The sequence below is a fragment of the Psilocybe cubensis genome, chromosome 9 (genome assembly GCF_017499595.1).
Source record: "Psilocybe cubensis strain MGC-MH-2018 chromosome 9, whole genome shotgun sequence".
Taxonomy (NCBI): Eukaryota; Fungi; Basidiomycota; class Agaricomycetes; order Agaricales; family Agrocybaceae; genus Psilocybe; species Psilocybe cubensis.
Window position 1 is genome coordinate 237,929 of NC_063007.1, and position 17,512 is coordinate 255,440.

The following is a 17,512-nucleotide window of genomic DNA, read 5'->3' on the forward strand; positions in this document are numbered from 1 at the left end:
GCTGGTCATCCTTTGGGGGCCATTCCCTCCTATCCAGGACATCAATATCGTCGACGTCAATACTGCAGAACGAACAGAAATAGTGCGAACTTGAGCCTCCCAGGCCAGCAACTTGACGCGCAGCCAACATATCGCAAACCAACGGAACAAGGATCGCCCAGAAAATACGACCCAGAAACTCCTGATACGTCCGTAAAAACCTGACACCCTCGTAGTAAAACACCTCTAATTCGTCTATCACTAGGTCCAGATATGGGTATAAGTCTTCCTTTGAAGGTTTGTTTGGTCCGGGAATAACGCCAGCCAAATACATGTTTTCTTGAAGGTATCGGAGATGTTGGGGTAAATTAAGTACAACTAACCATATTCCCGTAGATGAGACGCTTTGCTTTGCTGTTTTATTATGGAATGGGTTGAAACTGTCCACTGATAAACTGAATATAAGCCGACCTTTGTTTTCCGGCCCAGGGATAAAAGGGTTTCCTTGTGAGTCCTTGAGGTTCCGAAACACCGAAGAACGCCAAATATCATCGACAGGGAACGAGCCTGCAAAATCGTCATGCAGAGGGTGATCGAGGTGCTCTTCTATATCCTTTCGTGATAGCAGGCGCCCAACCCAGGATTTCAAATCTTGATGGATGTATTTTCTTCTAGGCCATGCTTTGGTGGTCCCATTCGGCTGCGTTGTCAGTGTCCACAGAGGAGTACTGCAAGCAGTGCTGGTAGGGGTGCGCTTGTTGGTACAATCAAGTATAAAAGGATCAACATCTTTGAGCGGACTGTCTCCCTTGCGATAAGGGTAAAGGCTGTGGCACGAAGGACATGCCACATACGTTCGTGTGATGGGGTTCAAGCGGAAATGTCCCGACAACGGGCGAGGATCTTTTGGCATTGATTCATGTATTGAAGATGAAGATGTAGAGACTCTTGAAGACTATAATATACTTTGGATTCCGCCCAGTAAGCTTCGTAATGCGCGACGTGGCGAAAAATAGATGTTCTGCATCACCAGAGTTAGGATGCTTGCCGCCTTTTTTTCTTTTCCTCTAATTGGAAATGGCTGAAAATATGCATCTACAGAGGAGACACAGATTAAGGTCAAATTGATCAACGATATGGTACATGCACATTACTTGTATTTATGACAGGGCGTCCTGTCCCTTCACTTCTTTGGCTGGTCCATTCTGCTTCTTTGAGGAGCGTAAGGTTTCTCAATTCGACCCAAAGCCGGTGAAGGTGTTCAGCGACGTCCAGATTGTCACTATCTAGCACCATTGCGGAGGAAATAAGGCGAACAAGTTCGCGTTCAGCGTGAAGATATGCCCGGTTGACATGTTCATCAGCCAAAGCGTAAAGACCTTGATTGACCAGCATCAAGTCGTTGTCAGATGGGAAAACAAAGGCACCATTTGTCCTAGGGTCGTGTTTAAATCGCAATAATTGATCAATGCGTATGACTGGAGAAGACAGCAGGTTTTCGAGCTCCAGCGAAGACCTCATAATCAAGCTGCTGACGTCCAGATGTTGTGAAGAGTCATTAAGCATGGGAAGCAAATTCGCAGAGGATGTTGATTCGGGATGGCTTCTGTCGCTCCTGGTATGCCGGTCCCTCTGCGATCGGGAAATTCGATTTCCTTCACCTTCATAGAGGCCCGTTGCGGGATTTAAAACGGTACAATATGTCTTGCACTTGCACAACACTGTTCTTCCTCTTGGTTGTCTGTGAGGATTGCTTGCAACAGGGCGATCCATTACTGGAATATACTAGTGCAGGAGTATGGGTCAAGCGTGAACTAGACATGGATCTAGAGTGATGATCAATGAATGTTGGGTCTTTTACAGATCACCATATCACGGTCGCCAAACATCAAAAAACGTCATTGATCATAAGAAATCTTACACGTCATCATGATATCGATATACACATTCAATATCTAATTGTACTCGAGAACTATGCCCTGCCCTGTTATATTATGCTCTCGTCCTTCTGTAGTTCAACCACGTCTCTCTCAAGATCCAGTTAGGAGAACCATCTGACCTCTTGGCACTAAGAACTCTTGCCTGACATAGAGGATGGGTGATGGGTTCAACGTCCCTATAAACTGCATATCTACGTGTGATATCCTGCCATTGGGTTTCGGATTTCTTGTACCAGACTTGATAGTTGAAAAAAGTCTGCTCTGGGGCGGTCTTATGGAAGAAAATGTCCCCAACTGCAGGTTGCGGATCCATTTGCTGCGAATAGATAGGAGTCACAAGTCGTGCAGGTCCTGTTGAAAGAAACCAGCGGAACGTATGCATCTGGCCCTCATATGAAAACGTCCCAGAATTTCTGTGCAGCTCGACCATAGAAACGCCAAAGAGAGCGTTGTCTTGATCCAATAGTAATTGGTGGGAGGTTGATGTTGAGATGGAGGATGACCACGAGTATTGGGTTGGCTGGGTTGCCGAAGTAGTGGTAGAATTGATTGTGGAAGTAGACATTGGCAAAGGAGCTTGCGGCATACTCTGAGGTTGTTGAGGTGGAAGAACATGCTGAGGCTGTTGTGGAGGAACGGTCGCGACAGCTGGCGGAGCAGAGAGTGACTGAGGTACCGGTAGGGGTTGAACCATAGGTATAGACAACGGTTGATGCGACAACGGCGGTGCCGATACATGAGATATGGGCAGAGGTGTTGCCAATACCGTCGGCGCCAAAGAGGGTTGATGTAACTGTTGAACCATAGGCACGGGTACCGGCTGAGGCGGTGGCGACGACGACAACAATACATGAGGAGTGGGCTGAAGTGCCTGTGATGCCGTCTGTACTAAGGGTGGTTGATGCGGAGGTTGGACTACAGATATGGGCACCGGCTGAGGCGGTAATGTTTCATGAGGGGTGGACTGCGGCGCCACTGATACTGTCTGTGCCAATGACTCTGATGGCTGAACTGCAGACATGGTCACTGATTGAGACGGCGGAAGTGGCGACACTATATGAGGGGTGTGCTGATGTGCCTCTGATACCGTCTGCACTAAGGATGGTTGATGCGGAGGTTGACTCGCAGATATGGGCACTGGCTGAGGCGGTGGCGATGATACATGAGGGGTGGACTGGGGCACCGCTGAAACTGTCTGCGCCAATGATTCTGATGGTTGAACTGCAGATATGGGCGCAGGCTGAGCCGCCGGCAGCGGTGGCGGCGACACTATATGAGGGGTGGGCTGAGGTGCTGTCAATACTGTTTGTGCTGATGATGGCAGTTGGACTGCAGACATGGGCACTGGCTGAGGCGGTGGTGGTGAAGATACATGGGGAATATTCTGGGGTGCCGCTGTTACCGTCTGCGCTAAGGACGGCTGATGCGGAGGTTGAATTGAAGATATGGGCTCCAGCTGAGGCGGCGGCGGGGGTGACGACAAAGATACACGTTCCACCAATTCTGGCCGCGCCAATGGTGGTTGATGAGGAGCTTGATCCGCACGAATGCGTAATGACTGCGGTGGTGGCGGAGACAATGCATGCTGAGGAATGGGTGGTGACGACGACGGCTGAGCATCAGACACAGACACTGGTAAAGACACAAGTGGAAGGGATGACGCCAGAGAAGCTTGCGCAATAGGTGCAGGAGCTTCTGGCACTCGAAGTCGAGCTGCACGCTGAGCAGCGCATCTTGCAATTGTGGCGTCATGATTACTATGATGTAGTCTACAAAAGGTCAGCTTAACATAGTAAAACAAAAATGATTCCTTGAACTTACAGGTTCATAGCTCCCGAACCTATCGTCCTCGTTTCCCCAGTCAAGATATAGTGACAAGCGTTTGCCATTGAGTCCTCATCCGCGTAGTCAGCGAAGGGTCTGAGTACGGAGAACCCATCGGTCGTTAACATTTGATAATCCGAGATATCGCCCGTGAGTTTGTCAAGGACTTGTACAATTTCGCCAACGGTAGCTTGAGGGCAATAAAGATAAAAAAGCCGCATCAAGCTTGCACGCTTGGTACCCATGTCAGGATAGAATTGTCCAAAGAGTTGCAATCTGTTTGGACGTTCTGTTGGATCGGACAATGTATTGATGAAGCTAGAAGTACAATTAGTTCATGGCTCAAATAAAATCTATGCCTAGATCTACGTACCGAAGAATGGCGTCCCCAGCATGTTCCGGAGATGTATACGGTTCCACTGTCATAGTCAGCTCCGAAGAGGTTCGAGCGACATGTGTAGTACTGAAAACGAGCATCAGTGAACCCGTGTAAGAACGAAACGGTAGTATATATAAGCATACATAGAGTTCCTAGAGCTCCTAGGGGTGCGGGTGCGCTTCATCTCCATGATGGACATCTTATAAATCTGTGGTATATGGCGCAATATGAATGTCAAAAGTTCAAAGGAAGTATAAGATCATGGCTCTTACATCCATCTCGAGGTCAGCCTCAAATCCGAGCAACGGTGCAAAGGATGGACGGTCTGCATTTGGTAGATCGCAGAGATGAACGTCTCCAGCTTCCCGTGTATAATTTACTTCTTGGTTTCCGTTTGACATGGTGGTAATCAGAGAAAGATGCCTAGGGGAGGGTCGTTAGTCTTTCACTGTTGTCATTTGCGATTGCATTTGAACTAATATTCCGGCTGGTGATTATATATTATGATCATGAGGTCGAAGCGCGGCCTTTCGAATTCGTCACGCCTGGGCATGCGCATGCGCATTTGAATTGGTGATCCCTCATGAAAGGGATCATGATCACCTAATATAAGGGAAACCGGAGTTGGATATATATAATAGATCTGTACATGTACCTGCTTGTACCCTTGTGGAGCTTTTATGTATATAATTATTGCCGATTTTATTCAGGGAATCAAAAATTGCTTAATTACCTCCGGATCCATCTAGTAGATCTAGTAGAGGCCATGTCCATACGCGTACGTGTATCGAAGCTGATCGGCACATGAGTAGGTGCCATTGAGGTTGCATTGGCAGTGGAATTCGCATGCGCAATTAAAATTTTGTACATGGCCATGGCCATGGTCGACGCAAGCAATCATGATAGCCACCTGAGGAGCGTTCCCATCGGGCCGAGCCCAGATGTGAGTAAAACATGACTAGTAGTACTGGCCATGCATGGATCCATAGAGGAAGATAAGAGCGATGGCCATCTGTCTGGCCATGGCCTATACTGTTCCATGTAGTACTAGTACTTTTCGATGTACAGAATCGCGGTGAAACGCGGAACGGAATATATTACGTAATTTTCAGTCTAACAAAAAGTATTGAATTTTTTGAATGCCGCATTAATATTAATGATCAGTATGTACAGGTACATGTACATGTTCATGTGCGATCGGTATCTTAGCTATAGCTACGTACAGTGGATTCCCATCCGGGTACGCTGCTCGATCGTGTCGCGTCGCGTATATTCGTGATTTTGGATTCGTCCAGATCACTAATCGCCACCCCGAATTATCAGAAGATAGTAACGCATTATTGGCCTTTGCATAGGCTCCCGCAGGCTCATTGAATTTCGACTTCAGGATTCTGAAATGAGCACTCGTGCCCAGTAAGTCCCAAGTTCGCCAATCTTCTTCCCTCCGCGATGTGTCCAATATGCTAATGCGCCAATAAATCCAGGTTTGTTGATCGTTCCAACGGTAGGGTGCTGATTCTGAACGGGAAGGTTGTGTACTCGCCGAATTGTAAAAGATCTGTCACAATCCCTGAAGTCATGGACAATACCAAAAACATTCTACTGCCCTCGCCAACTTTGTCGCTCTCGGCCCATGGAAACAACTCACAATCAACAGATATAAGATATGATTTTTCCAAAATCAACGCTGACAATTATCGACATCCGTTTTGGTGGAACCCACATTGGGGCTGGGTCTCGTTCATACCTTGACAACCGCAGTTCAGTGGCTACATATTTCGAATTCTTTCAAACATTCCTTGATCGTACGACCTTTATGAACATACAGACGTTGACCCACCTCAATACTCTATGCGTATAGAGAAAATTAGGCAATGGTCTTCACTTGAACAGGATCTATCGCGTATGTCACATTATTTGTCGACCTTGACAAAATGCAACGTCCTAAAGCCTGTCGGACCTTGGGCATTCGGTTACAGCAAAAGGCACACGTCGCGAGCTAACGCAATTCATGCACTTGAACGCTCCAGGGACTGGTTTGCTTTATGGATGGGCCTGTTATCATATTTGATTACCGTGGCTGAAACGAGAGGAAAAGAGTTGCAAGAGTACCCGGGCCTCTCATCCTCAACTTGGGTTGAATATCTGTTGGAGAAACACTGTAAGGAGGCCTGGCTGGAGTCTTTTCTTTGTAGTGAAATTTGTGACTATACCAGAGGAAGCCGGGTGGGAGTATTCATTGACTTACAATCTCTTGGAAAAGTCGACTGCCTGCAGCCTTCTGTTGAATGGTTTTGCCAATGGGGCATTCCTGTCTGGTATATTTGGGACGGGGTATATGCCAAAGACCCATCAAAGCAGTATATGGCACCTCTCTCTCACCAGCTCCAACTGTCCACCACAACAATCGCACCACAGCCATCAACAATTCGAGAACGGAGCAAAGCAAACGATGAGTTATTTGCCTATGCTTGGCAAGAATTCTTCGAATCTCGAGAAAAACGAAATCAACAGCAAATGGAGACAGAGACAATGATCAAACGCCGTTCTCGTGAAGAGAGGACCAAAAATCCCCCGCATAGTGCCAAAGTCTTTGTATGGAAAGAGGCAGGTAATTCGGGGATATATGTCCGCGTTCCAGTATCTCCTCAAGAGCGTGGTGATGTATTAGCTATGTTCAGTGTTCATCAAGTGCGCTATGACTCTTTCGCCAATGAATACGACTGCTCGCAATTTTTTGGACCCGGAGATGATTACAATGAGGACAATATTGAGAATAGAGAAAATTCTTTGAACTTAGAAGTGACTGCCGCAGAGTTGTCTGAACGCTCATGTACTCTTTTCCACGACGTTCATGATGCTCCAAAAATCTCACTGATTATCCCTGGATACGATGACAACAATGTCTCTGACTGGCTCCCACATTATGGCGAAGAGGGGGAAACCATAGTCGACACCGCAGAAAGTGAAATTCTCGATATCTTACGTCTTTACTTTGGCTATACGTCACCCCTTCCACCTGTCCTGGTCAGTTCAAATAAACCTATCTCTGCAGAGGCAGATCAAAAAAATTTTCTCAAATACATTGGTATTTGTTGGAGCTCTTGCCCACAAAAAGTGTTTAAAAGACCTCGAGTCATCGCAGCCTTCAAATTCTTGACTCGTTTGTGTCAGAACATGCCCCTGACATTGAACGACGAATGTGACCTTGGTCGAAATCATCGAGAATACCTCCGATTCAACAAGCGATCACAGTGTGTAAGAAACCTTACAACGTCTAACGGTCAAAAGATCTACATGTTCCATTTTGGGTCTGACCGAACCATGAAATGGAACCTCGCAGTCGCTTCAGCTTCAGCTGCTGCAACAATTTGTCGGTTGGATGCTCGGTGGTCTGAAACTGAAATTGCTCATTTTCTGTTACAACACGGCATACCTTTTCATACTCTCCAGCTCTCGTCTGATGCTCTTTGGTATCAACCCCTTGGTCCCAAGCCTATTAAACAAAGGCACCCGACACGACCCTCACACTACAAATTCGATGTAACCGATTATGCAGTATATAGAGAACGATCTGCTCAAGTATTACTGCATAATCCAGCCGGCCGAGCCGCGTTGATGGCAGGAGGATATCATTGGAGGATTGCCGCCCCCATTGTCAGTTTTGAGGTTGTCTTCAGCGGACCTGTTCCACAATCTGGCGAGTACTTTACTGCCAATGACTGCAACGGGGATGTCTATATTGACAACAAATTGACTGAATTTGAAGAAGAGGTCCTCAGTGGCTTATATGAATGTTACACTGGTACGTACCTCTTGACCTACTAGCTTCTCGTATCCCATTTCAGCAGTCACTCATTAATAACTGCATCTAGGACAAGGAAATACTATTGCAAGAAAATCATGGCTCCCTTTGCACAGCATATATCAACTTTCCGGTCAAGATTACGGCCGTTGGACAGAAAATTCTGAAGTTATATTTGACATATTTGACAATCGAAATTCATCTGCCATCAAAGGCCTCACAAACATCCAACGTCAACCACAGTCTTCCAATAAATGGCGCGACGGAACGCGGGGCAGCGGACAACTTCGTCGAGGGAGGCAGCAGTTGGAGAAATTGGCATCCGATTTATTTTCAGCTCATGAATAAGTGCTCGCACCGATTCGGCACTAATTTTCCTACAAATTAAACTTCCTACTAGATCTAGACATATCTAGCTGCCCGATAATTATAAATTATACGTCTAGATCTAGTACTTGCTATATATATATGTGTGGATATGTTCATTGATCCATGTACATGTGCGAATCTTTGAATCATGACCGTACTTATTAGTGCATACGATATATCTAGGGTCATGATCAAAAGTGTTCCTGCAATCGTACTTGGTGTACATGTACATATCAGCACGAGGCAAATTAAAAAAAGCGCGTGAGTCTTCTTTTTACCCATTCAGACAAAGAACAATAAGTTAAACCCGTTTCAACAATTACTCAAAGTCAGTTCAACAATTACTTAGAACCACTTCGACAAATCCTTGAGCAAAGATTACAAACTTCGCGCGGCCGTCAATGAAAGAACCTTTGATCATATAGGAATGTGGTCTTGGCCAAACTGCATGCCGCTTCATGTGCTAAGCGTGGTAGGTTGACCCAACCGTTTGTTTCCCCATCCAGGAACCCAAAAGAGTATATACTGACCATGATGAGCGGGGAGCTCGAAAGTCATCAGTACAGCTTGTGCTACCCACAATGCAGTTCGACCCGGATGAATTGAGGCCATAAGCCCATATCCACCGCTCGATGCAGTGGTGTCTCGACAAGTTGATCTCTGTACAATCAACCGAGGCCCACTCCTTCACGGACCCTGTCAATACAATCCTGGAGCTCGCGATTGCAGAGGAGCAAGTGATACGCCGGGTATTTGCTCGCAACGACAGGTCTCATCGCAATGGTTCTGTCTTGCATCACGCCGAGGGTCTCCTCAACGTCTTCGACCAAGTCCCAGACCAGGTCAAACGGGCTTTCCCCCGCCTATCGAGTGATCAGGAACCGGACGTACCAGTCGTCATACAACCCGCCACTGGGCTTGTACACTCCTTTCCCCGCAAACATCTCTTTGCCCTCCCCGATGATATGAAAAGGGCCAAAGGATCGCCCACCATTGTCCCCGACATGGCTGCGTTCCTGCAGAACTTCGACATCTTCACCAATCGCGCGTTTATCAATATGCGGCATTGGGACAACATCGCTGTCGCCGGCGGGGCCGTCCTTGCTTGCATGCAGCCAACATCGTTTGACGCTTCGCCTTGGACTCCCTTGCAGGCAAACATGTATTTTGAAAACTTTTACCCTGACTCCGACGTGGATCTTTTCATTTATGGTCTTAATGCAGAGGAGGTGAGCTTATATATACTCAGCCTATGTTGTACTACTCTCTGAGTCTGATCATCTTCATCAGGCCGAGGCGAGAATGGTAGAAGTATATCAGGATATTACTTCGGCTCTCCTGCAACCAGCGATTTGTGTTCGCAAGGCTGGTAACATCACCATTCGTGGTAGGTCTTATTAAATTTCTAAGCCTCCTAATTATAATCTAATGATGACACGCGTAGCCAAAGGCGTCAGGCCTATTCAAATTATCCTTAGATTATACCATGGTATTTCAGAAATATTATGCGGCTTTGACATTGATGCCGCATGCTGTTTGTACGACAGTATAACAATCTACTATTTCTCGTTGATTGAAGAAATTCTGACACGGAGACGCCATTCAGGAACCAATGTTTGGGCCAACATCAGGTGCTTGATGGCGTGCATGCGGCAGGCTAATACCATTGACCTGTCACGCCGCTCTCCTTCTTATGAAGTACGAAACCAAAAGTATGGAAAACGCGGATTTGAGGTGTATATACCAAGCTTACAACGAGAGCGGATCGACGTCGCATTTGTACGTCGCAATTTTTATGTTAATTGATATCGCTTTTAAGCTCATATGTCATTTTTATAGGTTTATAATCAGTGGATACATTATTTTCCTCCGGGCTTGGTTCGCCTCTTCATCTACGAGTATTTAGGAGTCGACCCCTTCTACTATGTTAACCTTCACTATCCGGGAAAACGGATTCGAAGAGCTCGGGTACTCTTTGGGCGGGTGATGGATTTTACGCCGGTAGAGAATAGCTCATATGATAGAGTTTGGGCTCATCTTCCTGGGGTCGACTTCTCTGCCGACGAGATCGTCCGTCATATCGATAACATGGTAAGCCATGCTTTTTGTCGTTTTCGTGCTTTTATTTATTTTAATGAACCTTTAGAACGCGTTGATGAATTCACCCTACAAACAAAGCAAGTATCAACGCCGCATTCATCGCCATTTTATTTCGTATGGGACGATGCAACAGTGCATCAACGGGATCAATTGTATAGTACGCCAGGCCTTATAGACGTATTAACATACTCACTCACAAATGGCATGAACTCAGAACTGTCCGCCTCCAGTAACTGACGAAGAAAAGAACATTGTACAAGAAGAGTCGACACGATATATTAGAGGCAGAATCAGGTTCGAATTTTTGTTATCGACCACTTTTAATATCACCTCCTGATAATTTAACTTTAACTGTAGCTTCATTGAAGATAATCCAGGTCGGCAATTTGTAGGAAGCTTCAGCCCGATCACCGAAGGCGATTGGGAGGTCAATGCCTATCGCCAGTTTGGACCTGTGGAACCACCATCGTCGTTGGCAAGGCATTTCACTAATTGGGGGACATTGCGCCGTCTCTTCAATCCTTGAATTTGAGGTGTGCGTATACATATGTAGTTCCTGAATTGTGACAAACTATTTCATGATCAATTGCCGCAAGTTTACAACGAGTTGAATCTTCCATAGACTCTGCCATACATAATCAAATTAGTACATGCACAATGTACAATTCCTTCTCCGCCCTTTCGAGTCAATATAACTTTACCGTGCTCATGTACTGTTTGAACTCACTAGTACTAGCGCTAGGTCAACTCTGGTAGTTGACAAACCAGTTCGGGGTCCTTGCGGAGTCACATTGATTAAAGCGCCCTAAGCCTGGTACTGATCATGATCATGACCATGGAACAATGGCAAGTGGTCCGTTCCAGTTCAGCTCGGGTGTTTTTGTAGTCCCTTTGTGATATATATAAGCCTACAATCGATTCAAACTCCTCTAGTTTGCGGTCAATCTCCACGATCAACAATTCACAGCTCTATAACGATGTCCACTCGCACCAATATCCATTCCAATAATTCCGCCTCTCCTGTCTATTACACCCTCCTCGGAGGTGACAACCCGGGAGTGTATTCCTCTCCGTACGTCGCCGTTCATGATTATTTTGCTCCCAAATGCATCGAATTCGAAGTTAACCCTTATGATCGTTGATACAGAATCTTTATCAAGCCTGGAAAATATCACGACCTCGATGAGGTTGCATGGCCAATCTGTATTCATTGCGGCACTAATGAGAGAAAGGCAATCCAGATGCTTGGGCTCCATTCGATCCTCGATGTATTAGGTTTCAACACCCCAATAGATAGGATGGCTAGGGATATCTGGAATCATCAGGCTATCTCAGAGTATATTTCTGAGAACCCAGAATTATCTGGGCCTTATTTTGCCGTTGTATGGGCGGGGAAAAACAAAAGTGCGATGATCTATAGCAATGAGAGGTATGTTTGTTGTCTAATGATTCGAGGGCATATGTAGAGATCAGAAATCCTCATTTACACATAATTAGTGATTACGACGCTGTTCTTGCCGGACTCGTAGGCCCAAGGCTTGTCAAACATACCGTCAATTTACAGCAGGCCTTGGTCTATATGCTCTTACGCTCGCAAGTGGAAGGGTTTCAATTCACCCCCATTCACACCATTCCTAGCACACCGACCCAAAGGCTCAGTAACTCTCTATCGAGGGAAGGGATTTCTACCGGTAGCCTTGGTCGAGCCGGTAGCTCAAGTGGAAGCTTTAACGGGCAAACACAAAGCACGTCACCTACACGAACATCTTCGTCTACCCAAGCCATCACTTACGGTGATGAAGACATGCCTCCTCCTGTATATACGCCATTACCGTGGCTGCCCCATTCTAACGTCGACTCAACACGTTTGGTGGCACCAGCGAGATCAGCTCTTTTATCTCTCAATCGATCCCGAAGCGGCGTTGACAGCATTTCTAGCACATTTTCAAGCATTGGTCAAGCCCCCCCAGACACTCCTTTAAGCCCGCAGTCTTCTCCATCCCCTGTGGCTCGAGGTGAGGCACAGACCAACAGACGTGAGCCTTTTGTTGTTCATACACACCACCATTTTTTATCAATCATGAAATAGCCATATATGCGCATATCAGAAGCATCGACGGGATAGTTGGAACCCTTTATGAAAATATACAGTCGGACTCGGATGCTAGTCCATCGTACCGCACTCATGCCGTGAGTGCAGCTGCGACAGAATTTTTCGATGCCTTTGGCTACAACACGCTTGCTTGAACCACCATTGCTCGCTTATATCGTGAACATTTGACGTGCGATGGGTTTTCAAAGGCACTCGCCTCCCTTTCCCGCAAGATCAGCTATAAGGAGGCCAGGTATATATGGAAGCTGATGAATACAGTCACTGACCATTGATACAACAGTATGCATCTGTATTCTGTAATTTTTATGCCCAATAGCAGTATAGCAGCAGGATTATGTGTACATGTAATGTATATTCCATGGTTGGTCCAGATCCGGAGATATGAAAAACATGTACTATTCGAACAAGTTTGAATGTTCCAATATCATAAGCCGTGTAAAGCATGTACAAAACATTGTAAAATTAAATCTAGAATCCAAAGAGTGATGCTGATGACGACCGCGACGCCGGCATGAACTTCGATATCGATGAGGGATCCGGAAGGACTAGATCTAGATTCTCGAGGGGTATTTTTCACCCAAACAGAGTATACCGTGTACCGGTTGTGTATGTTGACTGTCTGTTTCGGCGCTAAAGACGGTAAGCAATTATACATGGTGTGGGAACAACTTGGTCGTCCAAATTACGAGTACACCAACAACTTCTCCATTCATCAACCGGTCAGAAGTCTAGTATAAATCACAATTATAATATTAATGTTATATTATTTAACGCACGTTTTCTTCCCAAGCATCTCTAGATCTATAGCATTTTGAACAACATAAATTACCATGGTACATGTGCAGTAACGTGAAAATAAATTGACCGGGAGCTTCAAAACGTAGACACCTGTTGCATTACACAGACATGTTACTTCAGGTAAATTTAACCGTTGTGACATCCCAAATAACAACAGTGCACATTATAAAATGTCCTGGTCGTCATGATCAACGACTACGCAGTTCTTGCCACCCTGTGCGTCACGAACCTCTTTTACCAGCTCATCCGTAAACCAGGCCTTCAAGGTCCTCCGCCCATCTGAAGCTGCAGCTCTGATCAAGGCCTCACAAAGTTCCGCAACAGGCGAGCTTTGTAAACACGGGATCTGGATGTTGGTGGGAGGTGATCATGAATGGGATGAGGTTCCGCTATTGTTGGTGACGACAAGGCTTTCAAAAGTGTTGAAGTAGCTTCTGATTTATCTTTTTTGGCAATATACACTGTAAGCTCAGAACTAGTAGTGGAAAGAGATATAGAGGCGCAACGACATATACATACCTCCTTCGCCATAGAGCATCATGATATTGGTAACGATCAAACACCTTGCTGGCTCCCGCAAACCAAACTCTCGCCGGACTTCTCATGATCATGATCAACCCATCGAATGAGGTCTTCACTTGCCGCGCGCCTTGCTTCTTCCTCTCTGCTCTAGTCCGGGTTCTTCTTGTCCGTGACCGAATCATGATCATCTGTTTCTGCGCATGCCAAATTTAAAGGTGCGATCTAAGCAGAGGTGAAATGCCGCCTTGATCGAGGAAGGTGAAGGTGAAGAAGACTTCGACGAGGACAACCTCGTATCGGGAGCCGTCGGGAGTCGGCCCCCGGGACTGGCAAATGAGACAAGCAGCAAGGAGAAGGGGGGAAGCCAGTGATCAGCGGACCAGTAGCACACTAGTGTTCCTGGATGTCGCGGACGGATCCGGAGACAAGGGAGGGAGACAGGGTTGCTGGCCGTCTGGGGAATGGCCAGTGGGATGGAGATCCACGCTGGTTCATGATCAAAATGATCGGCGGCGGCGGCCCCAGGGCATGAGGAGTGAGGAGGTGGAGGAAAGGCCGACCAGCAGCGTCCAAGCTACTGCGCTCGATGGGAATTATAATTAGGAGCCGGAGGGGGCGGCGGGGAGGCGGAAAGATCAGCTGTTGATGATCGTCGAGAGGTAGCAGCGGCGGCGAGAGACGAGACCAGCAGCCTTGGGTCGATCGCCACGAAAGTGATCCGGAAATTGGATCCAGCGCCCGCGCAGTCATGAGGACACCAGCAGCATTTTCTGCTGCTGGTCAAGGGTAAGGGATTTGGATCTGGAGGCGGTGACGACGACGACTACGATCAAACGATCTACATTGCTGTTGAGGGAGGCTGCAGCAAAGACAGCAGACAACATGACCAGCAGCTCATGACCATGACGCTGCTGACCGTCTGATGGGGGGTGGTGTTGGTCGTCGCGAAGGAGGGGTGGTCGGCGAGGTGGGCATTTACATTCGCGCTCGCGATTGCTTGGTCGTCGATGGATGGACGGCAACGAGCAGCAATCCGCCAGCATTATATTAATGATCATGAGTGTCACGCGCAGACTTTGAACCTGATTTCCAAACATGGCAACAAGTTCCAAATTAAAACAGGTCGCGTTTTATAATTAGTACTTCACGCTAGATCTATCATGATCATCAACTGGGCATTTTATAATTATATTTAAGTTGGTTTTGGGAGTTTAATTTGAGTCATTTACAATGTTATAAACTTAGTCTGAATCTCACTTATAATTAACTACTGCTTAATTACATGTATTGTAGTACTACCAGACACTATCATTGAGAATTCGAATCCCAAATCCATCGCATCCGAATTTGGAAGGGCCGATCGCGAAGCATTTAACGCCTAGTCCATGGCCAGCAGGCAATGAATGCAGATTCGCAGAAGCGCCCGCAACAATTTACACAGAAGATCTAGAGCCAGCAAATGTTGTCCTTGCTAATTATAATTTCCTCAGAGTCGACTCGAACACTGCAATGATCATTGATCATGAACCCGATTTATTATCATTCAGCAAAAACTAGTGCAATAACAACACTACATAACAATGCTCTTCAAATCGACGCGTAAAGAGATAAGACGTGGCCATCTCCTATTCTGCATCATCGCGACGACGCAGTCGCGAATGAAACTGTATCAAATTAAGCCGTCGCTTGTGAGAAACATTCTTTGCACTTGACAATTAAGACTCACAAACGTAGGGCTTGTTCAACATCTGCAACAGAACCGGCGGGTCGCTGGAGGATACGTGTCCTACTTCCAAGACCGAAAACGACCAATTGTCCTTTCCAGGGGATAGAGCAAATCCGAATTAAGTTAGCATTGACGGGGCAGCTGTTGTCCCAGTACCCCATAATAAGGTACGTCTTGTGGTTGTAATCAACAACCGTCGTTTGCGCCATTCCGTCGCGATTACTAAAGAAAGAGATGTCCGCTACAGGGAGCCTGCTCTTCATATCTTCGTCGACGAAAATCTTGAGAGGTTGTAGACTTCGTCCTAAAGGTGCAAAAGGGTAGATATATCCCTTTTTGAGGTGGATTGTCTGGGAAGGACAATATATAAGTGGAGTTCTTATCAGCGTAATAACAGCTCGAATATTACTTACGAATCTCGGACCCGCTTGTGCAGGAGTGGTCCAGGGCCAGGAGGGAGGATAATACGGGTCCCCAGTCAATGGGACCAGCCGGTTGCCAACAGTGGGCAACCGAAAGCCTCCATGAACAATAGGTCCTTGTGCCTCTTGCGCATGCGTAGGACGGGATCCAGTGAGTACGGCGGCATCCGAATTCGATCGCGAGATGGCCTGATTTTGGGTCGATGGAGGTTGCGCTTGAGTAATCTGCTTCGCTCGAGAACGAGTCAACCTGGGCGCCTGTAACATATTAACAGGGAAAAGCTATGAGACAAATGTACATAGAAGAGGTTGAATATTACGATACCGTTTCCTGAGCTCCCCTGAGAGGGAAAGCGGAAGACCCACTTGTAGAGGAAGTAGTCCTGGTAGCGCCGTTGGTGCTCTTAACAACTCTGACAGTGACCATAGTAAGCGTGCGAGGAATACTGCCTGATAGTCTGAGTATTTACGCCAAAGTAGATCATATTTTATACCTTCACCAGTTAGCATGCTCGAATTCGGTATACGTAGCCGGGTGTTTAACCCGATGGACCCACCTATCAGAGGGACCCTTGATCAAACGGCACGTTTTTTCTAGAGTTTGGAACTACACTCACTGTTCAAAGGACATTCAAGATTTACCTATACGGACCAGGGTGGAAAGGGTTGATGAACAAAGGAAGTCATGATCATGATCAAGTTTGCCATGAGATGATCTAGAACATTATTATAATTATATGCATTGTACATTGTACACGCACCACTAGTCGGCCTCCTTCTTCACATATTTACTTATCAGAGATAGCGCGCCAATTTAATATTCATACTGCTTGGACAATTTATTACTATATTATATATAGTACGTTGTGCGTCGAAAGATTTTTGACCATATTAACCGATGATCATGAGCACCAGTACTAGAGTACATGTACATGTACATCTGTATGTACAACTAGGAGCTTTCAATCGCGACTTCCACTCATCGGTATCGGTGGTGATATCGGTTATTGTGGTCCACCTTTCCGGATCTTATCAAAGATCCATATCATATTGTATCATACTAGAAAAACACGTACACTTTCGTGGCGTTAATTATAACACGCCTCGCCAACGCTTCGCCCTTTTCAAAATTTACTGAGGAGTCATCAAAATGTATCCTGTACGGAACAGAGTAGCTGGTATGTGGCCATGGCTTGTATGTGGTCCCATGATCACGGCGTCGATTGCAGACTTATCCAAGTCCGGGGACCATGAATCCGCATGATATAACCGCCTTGTAAATGCGTATACATTGGTTACTCGTGAATTCACAGCACCTCACTGTTTGAAACGAACGCCTACCGTTCCCAACTTTGATTGATATTTCAAACCTCACCAACCAGTATCTGGATCCATTGGCCGGAGTCTTAAGCAGTCAGTCAAGTCCAAGTTGAGTCAAATAACTCTTCCTTTGTGCGCATGTATAGCTAATGTGCATACTTCCGTGGTTACTACCATACCAGGAAATATGTCATATCAGACCCGCTTTTATCCAA

General features: G+C 46.3%; 5 protein-coding genes across 5 annotated transcripts; 3 read left to right on the forward strand and 2 right to left on the reverse strand.

The window, feature by feature from the left end:
- Window positions 1–1,971: 1,971 nt before the first annotated feature.
- Window positions 1,972–4,523, reverse strand: JR316_0009529 (uncharacterized protein; the record flags this gene model as incomplete). Its single annotated transcript, XM_047895230.1, has 5 exons — window positions 1,972–3,688; window positions 3,741–4,061; window positions 4,117–4,206; window positions 4,266–4,330; window positions 4,395–4,523. 5 exons carry the CDS (start codon window positions 4,521–4,523, stop codon window positions 1,972–1,974), a joined length of 2,322 nt encoding a protein of 773 aa, XP_047744949.1.
- A 995-nt stretch (window positions 4,524–5,518) lies between these two features.
- JR316_0009530 (uncharacterized protein) lies at window positions 5,519–8,275 on the forward strand (the record flags this gene model as incomplete). Its single annotated transcript, XM_047895231.1, has 5 exons — window positions 5,519–5,535; window positions 5,607–5,671; window positions 5,951–7,149; window positions 7,576–7,927; window positions 7,998–8,275. 5 exons carry the CDS (start codon window positions 5,519–5,521, stop codon window positions 8,273–8,275), a joined length of 1,911 nt encoding a protein of 636 aa, XP_047744950.1.
- Window positions 8,276–8,928: 653 nt separating this feature from the next.
- Window positions 8,929–10,922, forward strand: JR316_0009531 (uncharacterized protein; the record flags this gene model as incomplete). Its single annotated transcript, XM_047895232.1, has 7 exons — window positions 8,929–9,525; window positions 9,587–9,683; window positions 9,741–10,075; window positions 10,136–10,387; window positions 10,443–10,553; window positions 10,611–10,690; window positions 10,754–10,922. 7 exons carry the CDS (start codon window positions 8,929–8,931, stop codon window positions 10,920–10,922), a joined length of 1,641 nt encoding a protein of 546 aa, XP_047744951.1.
- A 451-nt stretch (window positions 10,923–11,373) lies between these two features.
- JR316_0009532 (uncharacterized protein) lies at window positions 11,374–12,643 on the forward strand (the record flags this gene model as incomplete). Its single annotated transcript, XM_047895233.1, has 4 exons — window positions 11,374–11,468; window positions 11,544–11,825; window positions 11,894–12,432; window positions 12,486–12,643. The coding sequence occupies 4 exons, from the start codon at window positions 11,374–11,376 to the stop codon at window positions 12,641–12,643; spliced, it is 1,074 nt and encodes a 357-aa protein (XP_047744952.1).
- A 2,756-nt stretch (window positions 12,644–15,399) lies between these two features.
- On the reverse strand, window positions 15,400–16,404 carry JR316_0009533 (uncharacterized protein; the record flags this gene model as incomplete). Its single annotated transcript, XM_047895234.1, has 4 exons — window positions 15,400–15,493; window positions 15,556–15,905; window positions 15,969–16,235; window positions 16,303–16,404. The coding sequence occupies 4 exons, from the start codon at window positions 16,402–16,404 to the stop codon at window positions 15,400–15,402; spliced, it is 813 nt and encodes a 270-aa protein (XP_047744953.1).
- Window positions 16,405–17,512: the final 1,108 nt, after the last annotated feature.